Source organism: Saccostrea echinata, unplaced genomic scaffold (genome assembly GCF_033153115.1).
Source record: "Saccostrea echinata isolate AGI-Se365-2 ecotype Australia unplaced genomic scaffold, CSIRO_AGI_Sech_v1 ptg000059l, whole genome shotgun sequence".
Classification (NCBI taxonomy): Eukaryota; Metazoa; Mollusca; class Bivalvia; order Ostreida; family Ostreidae; genus Saccostrea; species Saccostrea echinata.
The window spans coordinates 960,044-971,845 of record NW_026889808.1 but is presented as its reverse complement, the minus strand read 5'-3'; the positions used below and the strand labels follow the sequence as shown (position 1 = coordinate 971,845).

The 11,802-nt window shown below is 32.0% G+C and overlaps 1 protein-coding gene across 1 annotated transcript; it reads right to left on the bottom strand.

The window, feature by feature from the left end:
- Positions 1 to 413: 413 nt before the first annotated feature.
- Positions 414 to 11,095, bottom strand: LOC133174759 (phosphatidylinositol 3,4,5-trisphosphate 3-phosphatase TPTE2-like). The gene is made up of 14 exons (XM_061309855.1): positions 10,780 to 11,095; positions 9,530 to 9,736; positions 8,962 to 9,054; positions 7,697 to 7,863; positions 7,346 to 7,410; positions 7,164 to 7,224; positions 6,756 to 6,837; positions 6,452 to 6,602; positions 4,082 to 4,162; positions 3,363 to 3,468; positions 2,472 to 2,569; positions 1,191 to 1,286; positions 932 to 1,005; positions 414 to 526 (listed from the first exon to the last, which is right to left on the bottom strand). Exons 1-14 carry the CDS (start codon positions 11,076 to 11,078, stop codon positions 424 to 426), a joined length of 1,683 nt encoding a protein of 560 aa, XP_061165839.1. The 5' UTR covers positions 11,079 to 11,095; the 3' UTR covers positions 414 to 423.
- Between the last annotated feature and the right edge of the window lie 707 nt (positions 11,096 to 11,802).

The window sequence follows — 11,802 nt, the reverse complement described above, 5'->3', positions numbered from 1 at the left end:
TATCTCCCTCTTTTTTAAGTAATAAAAATTAATTATAAAAAATCTATACAGTAAAAAAATTGTTTTCAATTATCATTCTATTTCTAATGATTTAATGCATCTTTCCACCACAGTATTTATTGATATTCTTATTATCTGAATTTTTTTATTTTCAAAAAATCGATTGTCTCCATAGACTTCAATGGAATTTCTGTTAATTAATTACTGCTTAGTTAATTACATTTTTGAAACTTTCTCTTGGTAAATCCTTTTATACCGTAAATAGTTTTGAATTAATAATATGAGAGTATTATATACGTGAGGGATATTTAAGGATAGAGAATTAGGTGCTATTAGGGATGGAAAACCTTAAGACATATATTTGGTCTAAGTTGAGATTAAGATTAGGTTTTCAGACTGTTATCTTTCTTTTAATTTTAGACATTATCTCCCTTTGAAGTTCACTGTGATGCTGAATGATTCTCTGAATGCTTTCTGGGCTCGTTTCTTATGTGGATTGTCTATTTCATCCCGAGGCAAATGTAATCTGTAATAATTTCATACAAAACTCAATTATTCAAAGCAATTGAAAGTAATTCTTAAAATACATCTACCTCTTTTGAAAACGGGGAAATATGCAATCTTATGAAACTATAAAATATAGATTACTTGATATGCTTCTAAAAGTTTCATCCATCACTCTTATCGAAAAATATAAATTATATCAATTTGAATGATGATCATTTTATAATACTGATTAAATGTAAAACATTCATTTTTTTTTTTTACATTTTATATAACTTACAACGTTTATTAGGATATTACAATTTACGCTGAATTCTACTTATAATCTCATTATAATACAACTTACTACGTTTATTACGATATTACAATATACGATATTACAATATACGCTGAATTCTACTTATAATCTCATTACAATCCAGCTTACCTATTTTTCTCAATAAAAGCTGTATGGAACCAGAAATAAAATGCGCAGTTATCGTAAACTTTTGGAATGTTTCTCTGTGGACAACAAAATCAGATTTTTCATTGTTTATTCAATAATTAACATCATTGTGTACACGTAAACATGTATGTAAATAAAAAAAATTATGCATTTTATATACTAGAAATTTTCAAAACTTTCTGTCATGTTACTTTGTTTCATTGAAAAAAAAGGACAACAGAAGAATTGTCAAATGACTTACAGATGTAGATATAAAACGGCACTTGACGTCTTCCGAGAGAGGAGGGCAATGTAATAATGTAATCTCAATGTAATCCTCCTCTTTTGAGTATAACATCTGTAACAGAATAAGAAGGACAATGTAATAATGTAATCTCAAGCAATCCCCCTCTTTTTAGTACAACATCTGTAACAGAACAAGAAGGACAATGTAATAATGTAAGCAATCCTCTTCTTTTTAGTATAACATCTGTAGTAGAACAAAGAGGACGATGTAATAATGTAATCAATGTGATCCTCCTTTTTGAGTATAATAGCTGTGATGATACAAGAAAGCCAATGTAATGATGTAATCTCAATGTAATCCATCTCTTTTGAGTATAAAATCTGTAACAGAATACGAAGGACAATGTAATAATGTAATCTCAAGCAATCCTCCTCTTTTTAGTATAACATCTGTAACAGAACAAGGAGGACGATGTAATAATGTAATTTCAATGTAATCCTCCTTTTTTGAGTATAACAGCTGTGATAATACAAGGAAGCCAATGTATGATGTAATCTCAATGTAATCCATCTCTTTTGAGTATAACAGCTGTGATAGAACAGGGAGGGTCATGTAATAATGTAATGTCAATGCAATCCCCCTCTTTTGAGTACATATTGAGTACATAAAAGGAGGGCAATGTAATAATAAAATATCAATGTAAGGAGAGGGATGTTATCCTCCCTCTTTTAAACATAACACCTGTAATAGTATCCATTTTCTTTTTAAAATCGTCCGTCAACTCATTGCTTCATTATCATCCCTTGAGCTATCTATCTCATAGCATAGCTTCAGTGATTCACTAACTACCCAATGAGACATCTTTTTTGTAAATGTAATCATAAAAATAATCTATATCCTCCTGTAAATGTTATTATAATAATAATCTATATCCTCCTGTAAATGTAATCATAAAATAATCTATATCCTCCTGTAAATGTAATCATAATATAATCTATACCCTCCTGTAATTGTAATAATAAAATAATCTATATCCTCCTCAGTTAACAATTTCCCTATTCTATAAATCATGTAGCATATTTGGCTTCATTCATTCTTTCAATCAACTACTCATGCATTCCTTCACATTTACAATTTCTACTATTTATTTACAAGTATTTATAAAACTCAAGCTTCTACTCATTCATATATTGATTAAGATATCATCAAGAAAAAATCAGTCTTTATCTTAATCCTATTGTCTTTCATTCTTTTTTCTTCTACTACCTCAACCCCTTACCTCAATCTCTAACTTACCTGGACGTGTTCTGGGTTGCTGAATTTCCATTCCCCACACTTTTTGTCTCCCAGCCAGATCTGCAGACTGAGATCAGACCCGTTACCCTTGCCTACACCTGACAGCAACAAACCAGAGTGAAGTATATACATATCCTTATGTGTAATGTCATTAAAAAGTTTTTAAAAGGACATTGCTTTTTTTTTTTGGTTTTTTTTAATTTTTTTTTTTTTTTTTTGGGGGGGGGGGTCTGCATCTAATGGTTTTATTCTTTAGTAAATATGACAACGTATGCAATAGATATGGACTGATCTCCATAAAACTAATTTTTAAAACACGTATTTTTTTCTTAAGAATTTTATATCCTGTTAATTGAAAACATGTAGATTATTTGCGTGCCTAAAAAACATTGTCCTACATCTCTAACATTCAATCCAAAAAATTACGTCTCGTAAAGTTCTACATGACACAGTTATCAATCAAGCCTCTTAGTTTAAGTGAACTAAGAACCTATTTATGCATAAAACATTATTATTGAATACTTCTTTTGATGATATTATAGAACTTTTGAATTACAAGGGAGTTGTAAAATTGTATATATACATGCACAATCTTATCATAATTATTGTTGAATCATTCTAATTCAAGGAGGTCAATGTTCGTGACCAAGCAAAATCTTGTTGGTTCATGGGGACATAATTTTGTGGGTAGTTTGTATATAAAGAAGATTCAATGAATGAATATGTTGACAAAATAATTGTTCGTGGGGATACAGATTCGTGAATATATAAGGGTAATCAACGAAATCCAAAAACATTGGTCCCCCAAGAACATTGATGATTCCACAGTCCGTCATCGGACAGATTCTTTGAGAAAATTCAAAATTATCCAGCTAATTCCATGTTTTGTACCTTTTATTGAAGTTATGTGTATGGAGGAGATTCGAATTCTTCGAATAGGAGGTAATTTTCCACCAAGATCCCATTTCACTTTCTCATAATATTCGACATAACGGCTCTGAAAAGTTGGTTGACAAGATCATTACTTTAAAATACTAATGCGGTGTTTTAACAAAAGAAAAAAACTGTACTGAGATGAGAATTACCTACGATTTTATATAAAATAGTAAGACGATGTTTCAAAGTACTATATAAGGACCTTTCCAAAATAATAAGATGATCTTTAGATATTCTAAATTATAACATTAAAATCATACAAAATAAGGGATTTTCTAATATATAAAATAAAGACCAAAGCAGATTTCTTGGAAAATATTAATATTTTAATTGCCAAATGCCTTGCAATTTACAAACGAATGAAATGCTGTTAATATCCAATTATCGTTTTATATAGAAATAATGATTGTATTTTAATGATAAACAATGTACAAATTATACTCAAAATTTTGCTCAGTTACTGAAAACCACATCATTAAAAGCCAAAACATCTATATGCTGTTTTATTTGGTCTTATTACCGTTTATGAAAATGCCTTAGGACATTTCTAACAATTCAAGATAAGAATATTGTAAAGTGCTGCATTAGATAACTATGCTGTTGCTGAATATCTTTTACATGAGTAAATTTACACATGATGACATCAAATAAAATCTTCTCTATGGATAACCTACCTGACTTGGTGTCTCTACCCCCTGGAACATACTCCCTTCCCGCCTGTCTGTCCGTCGTTCTCCAAAATAGTTCAAGCTCTCCTTAATAAAAGACAACAAAAACTGTCAAAACCTGTCGACTTCAACTGCGATCCTATCAACAAAAATAATTCCATTAGAGATTCTCTCATTTTTCCTCAGTAAAGATTTTTTTTTAAAAAATCATGTCTGATGTACAAGGTAATGAAAAAGTACAAATTAATTAATTTTCAATCATGTTGCTATTCTAAAATTCGACCTTGTTAGGCTTATTTTTAGCCTTGGTTTTTTTGTCCTCTTTATGTTCTGCTAATATATTTATGTTTTCTGCAGTTAGTGCATGAAATATATGGAGATATCGAACAGTTTTCAAGCTCAAAATATGCTTTAAATGGATGTGTTTTTATTGTTTCTTTGTTCTCAGTCTAATATAAGCTATTTTACGCTTGCTCAATTTGGAAAGGATCAATCACTATTCGAGATCTTTCTTACCAAAAAGTACTATAGTAAACTATAGTTTACCATAGTTAACCATCATAAAAAGTTTTTACTATAGTAAGTGAAAGTATTTTACTATGAATTTCAGATCGTTATATTTTAATGGTTTAAATTCCTACATGCAATTTTCTTGTATTAAAAGGGAATATTACTTGTATATTTTCATATTATTTAAAAAAGTTTACATCAATGGTATGTGATTTAAGAATATTAGGGTTCAAAATCTTCAAAAAAAGTTCTAGAGTAAAGTTCCAAGTAAATCAAAGTATTTACTATAGTTTACAATAGTTAACTATAGTAATCTTTAGTTAATTATAGAAATTGTTGGTAGGGTTTCACCTTTTTATAAACCAGGTACAAATTATATGCCTGTAACTTAGCCTTTTTGAAACAGTTAAGTCTGTCTTAGCCAAGAACAATCCATGGTTCCTATAATCTGTAAAGCTCGTTAAAACAGTTTCGCATGCACATGCCTGATACAAATTAATATGGTACCTTTATTAATGTGTATATATCTGAGCTTGTTCAATGAAATATCGAGATAATGAACAGTAATCAAGCTCAAAAGTCCATTGAAACAATACGAATTTGGAGCAGAGCAAACACAGGCCTCTAAAATAAATCAGAGGTGGGATCAAGTGTCATGGAGGAGTAATCATCCCCTGTTGACCGGTCACACACGCCACGTGCTCCTTGTCATGATTGAGTAAACGGAAAAATCTGTAGACAATTCAGTTTTTAAATAGTGGCCTAACAATTTGCATGAAAAACGTCAGCCAGCATTTCGACTTGATGATAGATTGTATTTTCAAACACTTCCACGTACATTGTAGACTAGCCAGGTGCAATTTTTGCTCCCCGTTTTCTATGAGAAAACCTTGTAAAAATAGTTCCATGTAGATAGACCAGGTATGAAGCATGCTTCCTTTTTTTCTATGAGTCTACCTAAGCTTATTCAAACAGCTCTGAGTCGATAAGCCAGTTGCCAGCACTTTTGTATTGTTTTCTACGAGAAAATCTGACCTTCTTCAAAAATTTATTGTGAATAAGCTAGGTATGAATCATAATCCCTGTTTTTTCTACCTGAGTTTGTTCAAACTATCTTGTGTGATTAAACCAGGTACAAACATGTTTTCTATGTGTATACAAAATGAAAAAGGTATAAATAATGAATACAGATCAATTTCATAAATCATAAACAAAAAATACAAATCCAACAGGGAAAAACACAGACCAAGGCAAATATCAAAGATGGAATCAGGTGCCAAAAAGGAATGAGCATTTCCCTGTCCAGCAGTCATACTCGCTGTAAGATTTTCTGTATCCATTAAGAAAGGAGTAATCTTCAGTCAAAATAAGTGTAAAAACATTGGCCTAACAAATGATAGGAAATTTCTCGTTCAAAAAAACAATTGAGCGATATGTTCCATTCGCACACAAAGTTATTTTATATACTATAGTATTTCAAATTTGCTGACTTTAAACGAGATTGATTAAAGTCCTTAATATCAACATATTTGTCAGTAATTTGTCAATTAAAAATCATACTTTGAAATGCTTTTACTTATCGAATCAGTTGGAGACAAACACACTATAATGGGGATAATGGAATATTACAACATAAATATACCTGAGCTTGCTGAAACAGTTCGGTGTATATTAGCCATGTACACATCATGGATTCTTGTATCTATGTTAAAAAAACAGTGTACTTGCCCTTGATCAAACAGTTCAGTGTGAATGAGTCAGGTACAAATCACGGTCCCTGTTATCTATGTGTATACCTGAGCTTGTTCAAACACTTTGTTGTTGGTTAGCCAAGTAAATCATGGATCCCATTATCTATGTGTATACCTGAGCCTGTTCAAACAGTTCAGTGTGGATTAGCCAGGTACAAATCATGGTCCCTGTTCGCCCTTTTCCACCTTTACAATGAACAGCAATAACGTTCTTCTCATCAGCTTTTAACCAGTCTTTTACATCTGCACAGAAGTTGACCATATCCCTAGAATGTTTTAAAATGCAAATGATTCATCAAGAATGCTTGATAATGTCTCTCTCTCTCTCTTTCTCTCTCTCTCTCTCTCATATGCTTACTATGTAGGATAGTCTCTCTATTATAATTTCAGAAAATATTAGCCTTTTTTTCTCCACCTACTTGAGTCTGGGAACATTATGGTCATCTACTCGAACTTTTTCCACTCTGTTGTGGAAAACATCTCTATTGTATGTCAGCTCACCTAGAAATATTGTATGATAAATGACCGAGAAAGAAGCTAGAGAGGTGGGCAAGAGAAAGACAGAACATCAATATTTTAATACAATATCTTGTCACTCTTTAAAAAATTATGCAAATTACAAAATTCATTATATCTTTAAAGATATCATTAAAGATTTGCTAAGATTTAAAACATTGTATAAACATTCTGTCTAAGTTAAACATGTAATTGCGAATTCAGTGTCTATTTTAAAGGAATCAAATTTTCTTGTTTTAGTCATTTTACCACATCATTTACATGCATTACTCGTTTCAATCTAAATTTAACACTGAAAAATCGTTCCTTACTGCACAAGTCATAGACCTTGTAGTGGTTGGAATGCTTTCTATCCAAAAATTTCCCAACCTTCTGTAAAAGCAGATACATACATTTTTATACATGGCAAAAACTCAAGAACGTGAAAAATTGATAGAAGTCCTTTGAAGGAGGATGATTCTTTATTGATTGAGACAAAAAGGGGGAGCCTTACTCTGATAGGGTTCCTGTATAGAGAGCGCATGCCTGAAGATGGAAAGGACATGGCAATAACTCGCTCTGAAAAAGACATACATGATCAAAATTATATAATTTTTGTTAAATCACATTTGGAAACTTATAGAGCAAATTGACCTTATAAGCAAAACAGAATAAATCATTGGGGGTCGGGGTAGGATTTTGTTCGTTATAAGAAAACGATATGAATTCAAATGCCTGGGGAAATGGTGTCGGGTACTAGTTTGTTGTAATGTATCAGAGATCTAGTTCAAAGCCCCTTTCTTATTGTTTTCCAGGCCTAGGGCCATTACTTTCGTTTTTAGAGGGTGGGGTTGGGATAACTTGCCTGTAACATAACAAAGGTCTAGATCAAATCCTTCTTTCCTGTACCTCCTTTTGTTTTGGGACACGACCCTCCTTGTGGCTCTCTTAAACAGGCGGTACTCCGAGTACATAATGTAAACACCTCTTAATCCCCGGATAATCCGCACCATTCGTCCAATGATACCTAATCTAAATCATCATCGTTTTCATTGATATTATCAAATACAAGAGAAGGAAATAATCAAAGTATTATTTAAAAAAAGATTTTTTTTTTTTTTCACAATTATTTGAAGTGAATTATTCTTTCAAGAGTTATCCCTCTTTTTTAAAATTCAGCACTTTTAACAACTGGACCAAAAATATATTAACTTATCCAACACCTATTAATTTATCTTTTTTAAAAAAAGTATTAACCTTTTTTTAATTCATAATATTTGCTTTAAAACAATGAAATATTGAAGTTACATAATGAGTCAAAATCATGTGTTTCTTTTAAGATAACTGTATCATAATGCGAATGATTTAATAAAAATATGAGTATAGTGAAGATACGACAAACTCAACTGTACTGTAAAGCAAGAAAAGGCTGCAAAATATAAGTACCGGATACACAAAGGTTGTATCTACCGTTTGGTTGTTATCAAGCATATCAAGGTCACGGAACTTTTTTTTAGCATAAACTTGTGAACAACATTGACTTGGAGCATACAAAGGTGAGAAATACGCTGTAATTATCTTTTTTAAAGATTGTATCAAAATTCTTTGTCTTGTATCAAAATTCTTGGTCTACCAAAATTCAATTTTTGGTACTTGAGACCATGGTAACTTCATCTTTTCTTTGCATGCATACAATAAGGAGGAAGAAGTAAAGCAATTATATTTACGTCTTGGGCCAGACAATTTTTTTCTCCATTAAAAATAGATTTTTTTAAGTTCCAAAACCTGTATTTTCTGAAACCTAATACTTTCAGGAATGGAACAAAATTTGCAACGTTCATGCCAAAATTCTATTTTTGTCAATTTTCCCGTTTGTGCGTCACGTTGTCACTTAATCCTACACACCAATTTACAATTAAAAAAGATAATATACCAGTATTTTCAAAAAAAAAAAAAAAAAACGAAAAGAAAGAGACTGAAATAATATCTGTTTTAAGAACTCAATGGAGTCGAAATGAATTTTTTTTTGTCAATAATGACATAGACTGGATTTTTCAATACGAATTGAGTATATGATACTAAATTTTTGGTATTATATATTTCTTTTAATGCATTCAATAAAATACAAACCGTGCGTAGCCACTTAGAGTGAAATCTATGATGAAGGTTCCAAACACAACAATCATATCCAAAATATCAGCCCAATGACGGAAAAAGTCATCCCTGAAATAAAAAAAAAAAAAAGTTACGGGATAATCCTCAAAATCCTGAAAAAAAAGATATAAAGCTCAATTACTACTGACATTTTTTTTAAATCATGAAAATAGATACAAAATCCATGCTTTAACAAGTAATAATATGAAAAAATTTAGCCATATCTTTTTTTAAAGATTTCTAAAATATGTCCTATAAAGTGAAAAAGGACAGATTTATAACAGGGATGACAAGTTTTGAAATTACAATTTCTTAATATTTTTGGAATTTTACAATAATTTTATTGATTCATCTGCAACCAAAATAATTTCAAAAATATACTAGTTTACCAATTAATGCATTCAATTTTTTGTTTTGTTAGTAGTAAGTGTCCTGAATCTTAAAAATTTTCATTAAAACTATGAGAAACAAAACATGCGATGTTAAGAGGAAGGAGATTATAGATCCATTTCTTTTAAAATAAATTTAAGAATAGCTGAGCGACCCTTTATAGAAGATCCTGAGCATGACTTCCAAAGTGAAGTAAATGATGATAATCCTACTGCAGAGTTCCAGCTGTTCGTGATGGTGAGCTGAATCCCCCGCCGCTAGATCCGTAATCACAATAGAAATATCTAGGAGAATCAACAGAATCGTCAACAGATGGAAGGCGATGTGCTCCATAACTCTACCCACCATATAACGAACTCTCCTATAGAAAGACATAAAGCTATCAAATGAAGGTAGGTTTTTAAAAATTGATTTATCCCCCTTTTTCAAATATTCAAGGGGAGTCATGTTTATGAAACGTTTACATTCATATACATGAACAGTCGCCCGTGTGGCGCAGTGGTTAGAGCGTTCGCTCTAGAGTCATGGATTAAGGAGTTGATCCTTACGTCGCAGGTTCGAATCCCACTGTGGGACTTGGAGACCGGTCCTTCGGATGAGACCGTATAAACCGAGGTCCTGTGTCGCAGTAGGTGCTGGCACGAAAAAGATCCCTCACGGCTCAATAGCACTGAGTGCCGAGTATAGGTCAAAATTTGCAGCTCTCCATCGGCAAGTGGCAGCGTCTCCATGTGAGTGAAAAATTCTCGAGAGGGACGTTAAACAATAAAAACAAACAAACATATACATGAACATGTGTTGTATTCACCAACTTGTACTATTTATGGGCCCGTAGGAAGCAATGTTAGTTTGGGAACACTACCAAGCAAAAATTCCTTGACAAGCAAAGGAAAAAAGGGGTCTGACATCAGAAGCTATTATTGAGGGGGCATAAAGTAGCTATGTTTTCTATAGTACATTATATCTAAATCATTGATTCCTACGGCCAGGATTTAATCCACTTGATAGAGTAGCATCACTGTGTATCCATGACTGATGTATTCTTAATCATTAGTGGACGATATCGTATTAAACTCATTAGGGGTTACCATCACTATCCATTGCTGATTTTTTTTTTTTTTTTTTTTTTTTTTTTTTTTGCAAACATTTCTTATATTATGTATGATGGGTGTAAATGCGTTCACATATTAAATTCATAGGCAGTAAATGAAAAAAAATAGATAATCTTATACTGATTTAGATGTAACTTGTGTATCAGTCGATTTTATATCTCATGCATTCTACAATGCATATTGGCCTTTTTTTGCCTTATGAGTGATAAGTCTGAAAATATGTACAATAGAAGTGCGTGTCTATTTTTTTTTTCTGAACACGAAAGAAAATATCGGGGAAAGATGTGATTACCCGGATGTTGTGTTTGGGAAATTAGAGGCGGGGTCCTGGCTTTCCTCCAATATAAATTTATCTCGAAGCGCTTCATCGTCACTTTCGTCATCTTCATCGTCGTCGCTCCTCTCATCGTTATCGACCAAATCATCTCTCACGTCCTTGCCCATCAGAATGAAGACGTCTGATTCTATTTTTTGAGTCTCGCTTCCAGCCATTGCTCTGGTCGTCTGCTGTCCAGTGTCGTCCTGGGACTCGTCTGCCGCGTTGATCTCGGTGTCCGAGTTCACCAATGTAATCCTCACTTCCTCGTCCATAATTAATCAAGCTTACAGACCTGTATTGTAATAATATTGATTGTGCCAATTATTATATGCATACTACAAGTCGTGAGATGCGCCGTATTGAATTTCCATTCAAAATCTCTCGTGTTATGGCTATTGAAAGGTCTAGATTATTGCTTATTGCTGACCGCCCTGGAATAAAGTGTTGACCATGTCGAGGCAAACTTTGATAATATATATATATATATATATATATATATATATATATATATATATATATATATATATATATATATATATATATATATATATATATATATATATATATATATTATACACCTATTTACTGGCTATGAGGACAATAGCAAGTTTATCGTTCCCCAAGACAGCAACTATTTCCCGAGGCGCAGCCGAGGGAAATAGTTGCTGTCGAGGGGAACGATAAACTTGCTATTGTCCGAATAGTCAGTAAATAAGTGTTTTATTATACCGAAGCAGTCTTTACTTGTGTTACGTCACAATCTGTATAAAACCAGAAGAGTTCCGAGATGAAAAGCGAGGGAAACAGAATGCTGCCGGTGAATAGTTTAATGACTATTTCACCATGGGCAAATAGCACAAAAACTATTCCACGGTAGGGGCTGTTTGGAAAAAATAGCATGTTTATTCGTAATATTTTTATATAGAAAAAATTCACAGAGGTATAATAAATATATATATATAAATTGTCTGTTGGCGATTGATTTTAAAAAATTGG